The sequence below is a fragment of the Hypanus sabinus genome, chromosome 5 (assembly GCF_030144855.1).
Source record: "Hypanus sabinus isolate sHypSab1 chromosome 5, sHypSab1.hap1, whole genome shotgun sequence".
NCBI lineage: Eukaryota > Metazoa > Chordata > Chondrichthyes > Myliobatiformes > Dasyatidae > Hypanus > Hypanus sabinus.
The window spans coordinates 103,146,434-103,158,536 of NC_082710.1; the positions used below are offsets into that span (position 1 = coordinate 103,146,434).

At 40.0% G+C, this 12,103-nt stretch overlaps 1 protein-coding gene across 3 annotated transcripts in view; it reads right to left on the reverse strand.

Annotated features, from left to right (window-relative positions):
• The window catches only part of orc4 (origin recognition complex, subunit 4), a 117,653-nt gene that overhangs the window by 39,547 nt on the left and 66,003 nt on the right, over nucleotides 1–12,103 (reverse strand). For all 3 annotated transcript variants that reach the window (XM_059970269.1, XM_059970270.1, XM_059970271.1), the window contains exons 5-6: nucleotides 5,319–5,394; nucleotides 1,858–1,943 (exon numbers count right to left, since the gene is read on the reverse strand). In XM_059970269.1, coding sequence (XP_059826252.1) covers nucleotides 1,858–1,943; nucleotides 5,319–5,394 — 162 coding nt within the window. The remainder of the gene's footprint in view (nucleotides 1–1,857; nucleotides 1,944–5,318; nucleotides 5,395–12,103) is intronic.

Here is a 12,103-nt window from a genome sequence, read left to right on the forward strand (position 1 = left end):
GAGCAGTTTGAGCCTTCCATACTGTATGCCCACAAGCAAATGAATCGCAGGTTTTATATAGTGACATGCATGTATATTTTTAATAGATTTACTTTGAACTTTGATGAGTTTGAAAATTCACTGGCATCTTAATGCAATGACTTATCTATGTGATCTTATTTCTCAAGAAGTACCGTACTAAATAACAGCAATGCCATGCATAGACAGAGCGAAGATATCTCACGAAGAAATCGATTAAATCAAATCTCTGTATTCCTGCTATATCTATTCGTGATTGGTGAGGGACAAGCAATGAATGGAGGCACTAAAACTAATAATGGGTCCAATCATATTCAGGCAGAAGTGCCACAAGGCTCCCTCATTAGAAGCTGGTCATGGTACACATTAACTCCAGCCTCCCAGACAACCCTGACCCACAACGATTTGCCTAATGACGATTCAGGCCTATAGCAGATGCCATCTGCCAGGCCCTGAATTCACCTCGAAGCATCTGGACAATTAGATATTGTTCATTGAATACAGCTTCATTTCAATGCTTTAATTCCAAAAAAACTCATCTCCAAATTGCTAGATCTGGGATTCAACACCTCCCTTTGCAACTGGATCCTCCACTTGCTGACCAACAGTCCGCAATCAGTGAGGAGAAGCAGCAGTACCTCCAGCACAATTATTCTCAACACTGGTGCTTGATGAGGAAGCATCCTCAACCTCCTACTCTACTGTATGTCCACTCATGTCTCAATATCCTACTCTACTCCATGTACACTTACCATTGCCATGACCAGTTTCCGCTCTAATACCATCTTCAGATAACGCCATTGTAGACCATTTATCAAATAACAAGTCAGAGGAGGGGAAAGAGCTAGAGAACAAAGTGAAATGGTGTCCATGTCATCTCCTAAACTCCCAAGAACATAGGCTTGATTGACACATGTCTGTTCGTACATTGGTCTTGCCATCCTAGGAAATACTCCCTTCAGAAAAGCAGATCATGAGCTACAAGACAGCTGCAAAATTCTAAGGAGAACGTCTCGTTGGACCCCGTGCAGAAGAATATACAAATCTCATATTACCTTCTCTTTTTTCAACCTGTCATCTTTTAAATAATAAGCTGTCTTTCGAACTAAAGTGAATAACCTCCTGTGTGCCTATGTCAAATGCATCATTTGTCATTCATTTAGTCACTCATACAACATGCCTACATCAAATTGCATCCTCTATCTTAGTTCACAACCACACTCACAGTCCTAGACTATCCGCAATAACTATGTGTTAGCTGCAAGTTTGGAGAGCTTACTGAGTTTCATTTCCCTCAAATAAATCTTTGATATGCATATTAGGAATAGCTAGAGCCCAGCAAATGATCATTGTGCTACTCATTAGTTACCACCTACCGTCTGGAAAGAGACCAGTTTATTCCTACTCTGCTTCCTGCCTGTCAACCAACTGTCAACCATCTCAGTATTTAACCTCAAAACACATCATCTCCATCATCAATGTCCTGGAACTTGCTCCCATAATGCTGTGGAAATAACTCCAGTAAAAGGATTGTAGCATTTAGGGATGTATATCAAATATGTATAACTGTAATTAATTGACATTTGTGATTTTACACATGTGCACTGTGAGTTCCAATATGTGGAAGAAGTATCACATTTGGATGCTTCTGCAATTTTTAAATTAAAAATTGATGATAAAGAATAGACCAGGTCTACAGTCAAATTGACTTACAGGAGTTAACTCAAACTGAAAAGAACATTGCTTTTAAGACTTTCATCCCAATTGAAAATGCTATAGTAATATTAGGTACAAAAACACGCACAATGTCACAATTGAACTATCAAATAAAAAACTCACAAAAACTTTATCTCCAACAACATTCTCAAGCTGAAGCTGCCTTGTGATTTCTTTCAGTGCAACCTTGTCATCTGTTTGTAATAACCCTAAAATGGAAAAAAAAACTTGATTACAATAGCTTTATTGCTTCAACAGTTGGACAAAAATAAAGCTATTTCCCCAAACAAAGTATTTCCGATTTTATTATGATATGGATGGCTACTCGGCCCATTAAAACAGAGCATTCCTGTCAATCCTGTTCAACTATTTATTTCATTGTAACTCTCACATATTGAGGGAATGGGGGAGGAAGAGTGGCAGGGGAGAGGGGTGTAGGGGGAGAGAGGGAGTGAGAGGGGGAGGGAGGGAGTGAGTGGGAGGAGGGAGGGAGTAGAGGAGGGTGTGAGGGAGTAGGGGAAAGAGGGAGTAGGGGAGTGTGAGTAGGGGAGGGCAGATGTAAAACAGAGTGCCAAACAAATTCTCCTAAGATCCCTTGATAGTCAAAGCACCACATTTAATTCTGAAGAGACTAATTTTGCTGATGATCAAAAGAAAAAACACAAGAGATGATTAACAACAGCCAAGTTTGCTTTTCGAAAGCTTTGTGAAAAATAATATAAAAATGAAAACAGAAATGAAATTAGTTGAAGACAACAAAATGGACACACACCTATTTAACAATAGAAAGCTATCGTTCCTTTAAACATAGTAAGTGTTTTCAATTCAACCTATTCTTCTTGATATTGTATTATTAACTGGAAATAAAAAGTGGAAATCATATGATGGTGTAATTAGACATTCACAAAAAGCCTTCAAGAGAGAACAGTATGAAAAATTTGATGAATAAAGTGGGGTATAGTGGAATGCAATAGAATGGTAATTGTAGTCAAAAAGTGGACACCAATTACAATTTATTGTGCTGCAGGAATAAAGTAATGGAAGAAAAATATGATTTATCCATTCATGTTCCTGATACATTTTAATTAATTTGGAATTCTGTCAGTCCAATTTTAAATCTAGCTAGGGAGAAAATTCTAAAGAAAATTGTGATGGTCTAACCAAACAACTTCATGAAATTGGCACCTGCATTAATCAGGATTAACTTCCATGCAATTTGAAAACTTGGCATGTGGTTTATAAACAAAGGTTATTTACTTAAATACTGTGGTAAACCAAATACTATGTCCTTGTACTGTCAGTTCAGTTCTTCTTCCCCATGTGGAAAGTTCACAGAATTTATCACAGATCCCTAGCTGAGTTTATCCATCTTTTTTTTAAATGCTGAATGCCTATGAAATGCCTTTGACTGATGAAGTAAAACATTGTCAAAGATTCTTCCCACAGTCCACAAAATAGTGATGTTCTATCAATGTATTAATGCTTTGATAACCAAGACCACCTCTTGCAAATGTAGATGTACTACTATATATATATTATTTATAAGAGATAATTAACTTAACTTGATAATTAAGTAATTATTCTGCTATTACCTATGTGCATTTTGAGCCATCTTTTGAACACAGGCACCAAGGGAAGTTGTACCCAATCTCCTTGAACCTCACTAGAGTCTGGCTCATCGCAACAGTCCTGAGCTCACAAATTCCTCCCAAAGGCTCAATATTAGACTATCACTGGGGTCCCTAGGGTATTATTTGCTTAATGCACTTTCAGTTCATATGAACAGATATCAGCTACATAACAAATAAATCAATATTGCTTGGTTTAGCTCTGCTTCAGGTAAGATCATAAGTTTTAACTTGTTTAGTAAACACAAATAAATATTCCAGCTATCTAGCAGATTCATCACAAATTGAATATACTTAAATCAATTTTTAAAATCTTCTCTGACTCATTGATTGTGAGTCAGTAAATTTTTGACATCGCATATAACCATTGCTGTAATATTTTCCGAATTCCCCTTTGCTCACACTTTCAGTATGTTATATTGTTGTTTATCCATCCCAGGGAACCTTTCCCTGCCAGAATTGCAGGAAGTTGAATTTGAATTTTAAAAGTATTAAATTAACTTGAGACATACTTTATTTAAGTTTAGGTTTGTGTTCTAGATGGTTAAATATTATTCTTTATAAACTACCAACTTCCAGCCTCAAATTAAGAAAAAGATATGCTGGTAACAGTCAGGTCAAATAACGAAGGATAACATAGGGTCTCTGAATTGAACCAGTAACTCTTTTTCTCTCCACAAATGCTGTCTGAACTGACTAGCTGTATCACTTTCTGACTTTTTTTCAGATTTCCAGCATCTGTATGACTTTGGTACTACTCTGAAAGCTGACATAGTCCTGATTGTTTCCTCCTGTTTTAAGTAAGTTTGAGAAATGTCACATATGATCCTATGGCGCAAGGCAGACAGCTATATTAAACCTGATTCTGATTCACAAGCACACGGGGTAGAACGTTTCTATTGGAGATCAAAAAAAAGTAGAGGGTAATGTTCAGTATAGCTTGTAGGTTGGTGATTCTCAGTTTATGTTGCAGTACCATGGTAAAATTAGAGAGAAATGATTTAACTTTTTAATTCAAAGTTGCTTCTCCTGAACTGCAGCTGGGAAGCAATAGAGACAATAAAAAATAGAACACAGAACACTATAGCAGGGAACAGGCCATTTGGCCTACAATGTTGTGTTAATCTGGATGCCAATTTATGCTAAATATCCTCTATCTGTGTATCATCCATATCCATTTCCTTAACATTTATATGTCTATTCTTAAATCCACCAAACTGCCTGCTTCAACTACTACCTTATACCAGGTACCTACCCACTTTCTAAGTAACAAAGGAGATTTATCAGATAACATCTATTTCGCTTCCTCACTCCTTGCCTTCAATCCTTTCAAATAGAGACTGAAAAGTTTTTTACTTATAAATAAGCTTCAGCAGTAATTTGTTATTTGCAGCACGGGAGGCGACCATTTTAAAGTGCTTGGAAGTAGGTACAGAGGAGATGTCAGGGATAAGTTGTTTTTTTTTTACACAGAGAGTGGTGAGTGCGTGGAATGGGCTGCTGGTAGCAGCAGTGGAGGTGGAAATTATAGGGTCTTATAAGGGACTCCTGGATGGATACATGGACCTTAGAAAAATAGACGGCTATGGGTAAGCCTAGGTAGTTCTAAGGTAAGGACATGTTTGGCACAGCTTTGTGAGCCGGGGCCAGGCAGCATCTATGGAGAAGAGTAAACAGTTGATATTTCGGGCCAAGACCCTACATCAGGGCCAATCTGTCTTATTTTCCATTTCAATGTAAAAAAATGTATCTACTGCAGACACCAGTCTGACAATGCTAATTTTATGTATTTGCATCAACCCGAAATTACTTCAATCATTTCAGATCTCACTATTTACTCTTAAATTTCAATTTTGTTTTCAATCCGATAAAAAAAAGAGCTTCACTCTATACAAAGCCCTGTTACAGATCTATAGGTTAAAAATACATTGCAGACTGTTGGAAAATGTTACTCACCATTTAAGTGAACTTGCAGAAGGTTTTCCTCAATTTGCTTTCTTTCCTTCAGTTCATTTAACACACTCTTCAGCAGCTGAAAAAATAAAATAGACAATAGACAATAGGTGCAGAAGTAGACCATTTGGCCCTTTGAGCCTGCACCGCCATTCTGAGATCATGGCTGATCATCTACTATCAATACCCGGTTCCTGCCTTGTCCCCATATCCCTTGATTCCCCTATCCATAAGATACCTATCTAGCTTCTTCTTGAAAGCATCCAGAGAATTGGCCTCCACTGCCTTCTGAGGCACCCGCACAACTCTCTGGGAGAAGAAGATTTTCCTTAACTCTGTCCTAAATGACCTACCCCTTATTCTTAAACAATACCCTCTGGTACTGGACTCTCTCAGCATCTGGAACATATTTCCTGCCTCTCAATCCCTTAATAATCTTATATTAAGATCAGATCCCCTCTCAATCTCCTTAATTCCAGCATGTACAAGCCCAATCTCTCTAACCTCTCTGCGTAAGACAGTCCGGACATCCCAGGAATTAACCTCGTGAATCTACGCTGCACTTCCTCTGCAGCCAGAATGTCCTTCCTTCACCCTGGAGACCAAAACTGTACACAATAATCCAGGTGTGTTCTCACCAGGGCCCTGTACAAATGCAAAAGGATTTCCTTGCTCTTGTACTCAATTCCCTTTGTAATAAAGATCAACATTCCATTAGCCTTCTTCACTGCCTGCTGTACTTGCTCATTCACCTTCAGTGACTGATGAACAAGGACTCCTAGATCTCTTTGTATTTCTCCCTTACCTAACTCTACACCGTTCAGATAATAATCTGCCTTCCTGTTCTTACTCCCAAAGTGGATAACCTCACACTTATTCACATTAAATGTCATCTGCCAAGTATCTGCCCACTCACCCAGCCTATCCAAGTCACCCTGAATTCTCCTAACATCCTCATCACATGTCACACTGCCACCCAGCTTAGTATCATCAGCAAACTTGCTCATGTTATTCTCAATGCCTTCATCTAAATCGTTGATGTAAATTGTAAACAGCTGTGGTCCCAATACCAAGCCCTGTGGCACCCCACTAGTCACCACCTGCCATTCCAAGAAACACCCATTCACCGCTACCCTTTGCTTTCCATCTGCCAACCAGTTTCCTATCCATGTCAATATCTTCCCCGCAATGCCATGAGCTCTGATTTCACCGTGCAATCTCCTATGTGGGACCTTATCAAATGCCTTCTGAAAATCGAGGGACACTACGTCCACTGGACCTCCCTTGTCTAACTTCCTGGTTACATCCTCGAAAAACTCCAATAGATTGGTCAAGCATGATTTGCCCTTGGTAAATCCATGCTGGCTCAGCCAAATCCTATCACAGCTATCTAGATATGTCACTATTTCATCTTTAATAATGGACTCTAGCATCTTCCCCAATACTGATGTTAGGCTGACAGGACGATAGTTCTCTATTTTCTCCCTCCCTCCTTTCTTAAAAAGTGGGATAACATTAGCCATTCTCCAATCCTCAGGAACTGATCCTGAATCTAAGGAATATTGGAAAATGATTACCAATGTATCCGCAATTTCCAGAGCCACCTCCTTTAGTACCCTAGGATGCAGACCATCTGGACCTGGGGATTTGTTAGCCTTCAGTCCCATCAGTCTACTCATCACCATTTCCCTCCTAATGTCAATCTGTTTAATTTCCTCTGTTAACCATATATAACCATATAACAATCACAGCACGGAAACAGGCCATCTTGGCCCTCCTAGTCTGTGCCGAACCCTTAATCTCACCTAGTCCCACCTACCCGCACTCAGCCCATAACCCTCCACTCCTTTCCTGTCCATATACCTATCCAATTTTACCTTAAATGACACAACTGAACTGGCCTCTACTACTTCTACAGGAAGCTCATTCCACACAGCTATCACTCTTTGAGTAAAGAAATACCCCCTCGTGTTTCCCTTAAACTTCTGCCCCCTAACTCTCAAATCATGTCCTCTAGTTTGAATCTCCCCTACTCTCAATGGAAACAGCCTGTTCACATCAACTCTATCTATCCCTCTCAAAATTTTAAATACCTCGATCAAATCCCCCCTCAACCTTCTACACTCCAATGAATAGAGACCTAACTTGTTCAACCTTTCTCTGTAACTTAATTGCTGAAACCCAGGTAACATCCTAGTAAATCGTCTCTGCACTCTCTCTAATTTATTGATATCTTTCCTATAATTCGGTGACCAGAACTGCACACAATATTCCAAATTTGGCCTTACCAATGCCTTGTACAACTTTAGCATTACATCCCAACTTCTGTACTCAATGCTTTGATTTATAAAGGCCAGCGTTCCAAAAGCCCTCTTCACCACCCTATCTACATGAGACTCCACCTTCAGGGAACTATGCACTGTTATTCCTAGATCTCTCTGTTCCTCTGCATTCCTCAATGCCCTACCATTTACCCTGTATGTTCTATTTGGATTATTCCTGCCAAAATGTAGAACTGGCTGCTGTATACAGAACTAACTAATACAGTATGTTCAAGCAAGTTACAAAAGCCATTGTGAAGTTAGTGCAAGTTTTGCTGAGTGTACAAGGTGGAAGAGAATACACTTTACTTAGAAATTTAACAGCTCCAATCAAACCAGCCGAAATGAGCTTTGCTGATATCATGAAAGTAATGCAGGAAATTTTTGAACCAAAACCACTGTTATTGCAGAATGCTTAAGGGTTCATAAGGGAAACAAAAAGGAAGGAGAGTCCATTTCAGCGTATCTGCCTGAATTGAACAAGTTGTCTGAGTTCAGTTCAGTGATTGTTGCATTAAGAGTTGCTTAGTTTGTGGAATCTTGCAAGACAACATTCAAAAACAGCTCCTAACTGAAGTAAAACTCATTTAAAGAAGCAGTTAAAATTAATGTATCAATGGAATCAGCAGGCAGAGACACAATTGAGTTGCAGTCAGAAATTGTAATGTCTACACAGAAACTTGCTTGGCTGAACAAGTAGTGTTACCATTGTGGCAGGGGCTCACATACACCAGACCAATGCAGGTTTAAAGTTGAAACTTGCAGAAAATACCACAAAATTATAACATGTACAAACAGTATGTCAGGTAGATAAAAATAAATATGCTGCACGGGGACAAGAAAAAGAGCACTAATCTGCATGGTATTGATGAAAAGTCTGATAATGATGAGAATGACTGGATGGCCTTGAGATTTACAATGTGAGAACTTGCATGTGACAAGCAGTAGGGCTGACAACAGAAGAGAACGGCAAATTAATTATAATGGAATGGACAATGGCTCGGCTATTTCAGTTTTTCCCCAAAATGTGTTTGAACAGCATTTTAAAGATACTGAACTGAAGCCTGCAGATATCCAACTAAAAACTAGAGAAAAGGTAACTCCTGTGGAAATGAGATTCATAACTGCGAAATAAACACAAAACAAGTTTATATGTGATACAAACAGGAGGGCCAGCGTTGCGGGGCTGTGACTGGCTGAAACTACTACAAATTCATTGGAGATCCATCCACTATTTGCATCCTCTGCAACAGAGTCAATTGAAAGAACTTCACGAACGCAAGCTAGCCAGGAATATAAAGGAAGATAGCAAAAGCTTTTTTAGGTATGTGAAGAGAAAGAAGATAGTTAAGAACAATGTTGGGCCCTTGAGGAATGAATTGGGTGAAATTGTTATGGGAAACAGAGAAATGGCAGAAGAATTTAATTAGTACTTTAGATCTGTTTTCACTAAGGAAGACACAAGCAATCTCCCAGATGTATGGATGGGCCAAGGACATAGGGTAACAGAGGAAATGAAACAGATTGACATTAGGAAGGAAACGGTGATGAGAAGACTGATGGGACTGAAAGCTGACAAATCCCCAGGTCCAGATGGTCTGCATCCTAGGATACTAAAGGAGGTGGCCCTGGAAATTGCAGATGCATTGGTAATCATTTTCCAATGTTCCTTAGATTCAGGATCAGTTCCTGAGGATTGGAGAATGGCTAAAGTTATCCCACTTTTTAAGAAAGGAGGGAGGGAGAAAACAGAACTATCGACCTGTCAGCCTGACATCGGTGGTGGGGAAGATACTAGAGTCCATTATTAAGGATGAAATAGTGGCATATCTAGATAGCAGTGATAGGATTGGGCCGAGCCAGCATGGATTTACCAAGGGTAAATCATGCTTGACTAATCTGTTGGAATTTTTCGAGGATGTAACCAGGAAGTTAGACGGGGGAGATCCAGTGGATGTAGTGTACCTTGATTTTCAGAAGGCATTTGATAAGGTCCCATATAGGAGATTGGTGGGTAAAATCAAAGCTCAGGGCATTGGGGGGGGAAGACATTGACATGGATAGAAAACTGGTTGGCAGATAGAAAGCAAAGGGTAGCGGTGAATGGGTGTTTCTCGGAATGGCAGATGGTGACTAGTGGGCTGCCACAGGGCTCGGTATTGGGACCACAGCTGTCGACGATTTGGATGAAGGCATTGAAAATAACATCAGCAAATTTGCTGATGATACTAAGCTGGGTGGCAGTGTGACATGTGATGAGGATGTTAGGAAAATTCAGGGTGACTTGGATAGGCTGGGTGAGTGGGCAGATACTTGGCAGATGACGTTTAATGTGAATAAGTGTGAGGTTATCCACTTTGGGAGTAAGAACAGGAAGGCAGATTATTATCTGAACGGTGTAGAGTTAGGTAAGGGAGAAATACAAAGAGATCTAGGAGTCCTTGTTCATCAGTCACTGAAGGTGAATGAGCAAGTGCAGCAGGCAATAAAGAAGGCTAATGGAATGTTGATCTTTATTACAAAGGGAATTGAGTACAAGAGCAAGGAAATCCTCTTGCATTTGTACAGAGCCCTGGTGAGACCACACCTGGAGTATTGTGTACAGTTTTGGTCTCCAGGGTTAAGGAAGGACATCCTGGATGTAGAGGAAGTGCAGTGTAGATTCACGAGGTTAATTCCTGGGATGTCCGGACTGTCTTACGCAGAGAGGTTAGAGAGACTGGGCTTGTACATGCTGGAATTAGGGAGATTGAGAGGGGATCTGATTGCAACATATAAGATTATTAAGGGATTGGACAAGATAGAGGCAGGATGCTGGGAGAGTCCAGTACCAGAGGGCATGGTTTGAGAATAACAGGTAGGTCATTTAGGACAGAGTTAAGGAAAAACTTCCTCTCCCAGAGAGTTGTGGGGGTCTGCAATGCACTGCCTTGGAAGGTAGTGGAGGCCAATTCTCTGGATGCTTTCAAGAAAGAGCTAGATAGGTATCTTATGGATAGGGGAATCAAGGGATATGGGGACAAGGCAGGAACCAGGTATTGATAGTAGTTGAACAGCCATGATCTCAAAATGGCGGTGCAGGCTCGAAGGGCTGAATGGTCTACTTCTGCACCTATTATTTATTGAAAGTAAATTAAGAAAGGTACTGGATGATGCCACAGCAGAGTGCAAGGATGGCTTTGGAAAACTCAAACATACCAAGGGTAAAATAGTGTTAAATGACAATGAAATACCCAAGTTTTACAAAGCCCATTCACTTCCTTATATCATCCATGATAAAGTGAGCCAGTGAGCTAGATTGTATGGAGGCTGAAGGAATTCTTTCCAAAATTGAGTGGTGCCCATGGGCAACACCAGTCGTTCTAAGTAGCCAAGAAGAATAGATCTGTCATAATCTGTGGTAATTTTAAGGGTCACCATCAACCCAGTACTGAAAATAGATTAATATCCTCTGCCCAGGGTGGAGGTTGTCTTTGCAAACCTTTCTGGAGAGAAACACTTTGGTAAAGTAGACATTGGCCCCCGCACTCGGTGTTACCTGGACAACATCATTATTATTGTTAAGGGTGGCAAGGAACATCTCCAAAATCTCAAGACAGTGTGTAAAAGATTTGACAATTATGGCTTACGAGTGTGATGCAACAAGTGTGAATAACAAGATTGAATTCAAGAGGGCAACTAATCATGGAAATGCTGGTGGATTGTCCCTTTTACTTTGGAAAAGGAAATACCTGAAAAATATACTTAAGACACTCCTCTGATGTGTTCTCTCTAATGCAAATTGATAGTCTCCCTATTACAGCAGAGATGATCCAAAGGGAAACAGAAAAGAGCCCACACTGTATCAGGTCTACATGGCAACTCAAAACGGTTGGAATGTGCAACAGAAATTCCAATTCCCCCATTTTTACCAGCATCAGAAGGAACTTGAGCTAGTTTGTTGTTGTATTATGTGGGGATTGTGAATTATTGCACCATCCAAATTGAGAGCTAAAGTGTTGGAGTAGTTACATGCCAGTCATCTAGGTGTGGGCAAAATGAAAGCATTGGCTCAAAGCTTTGTTTGGTGGCCTAGGATAGATTAGCAAATCGAGGAGCTTGCAATGCACTGTTTGGGATGCCAAAACATCCAGAGAAAAGGTGTCCAGAACTCTCAGAATCACTTTCTGCAGTTCCAGAGCCAACTCCTACAACCACTGCAGAGGAGACACTGGTACCCAAGATAGTTTCACAGCCATAACTCTCACCTGCCAAGCAGATTGACCCCCTTATCACGAAAAAAGACATCTCACTAGAGGAAAAAATCTTCAACAGCAATTTAATCTCTAGGCCAGAATAGGACAACTGAAAGTTTATTATACCGTGGATGCCTTAATAGTAGTTGTATTTCAGATTTTACTGTATCTATCATATACGTATACAAGTTGTGATAACCATATAACATATAACAATCATAGCACAGAAACA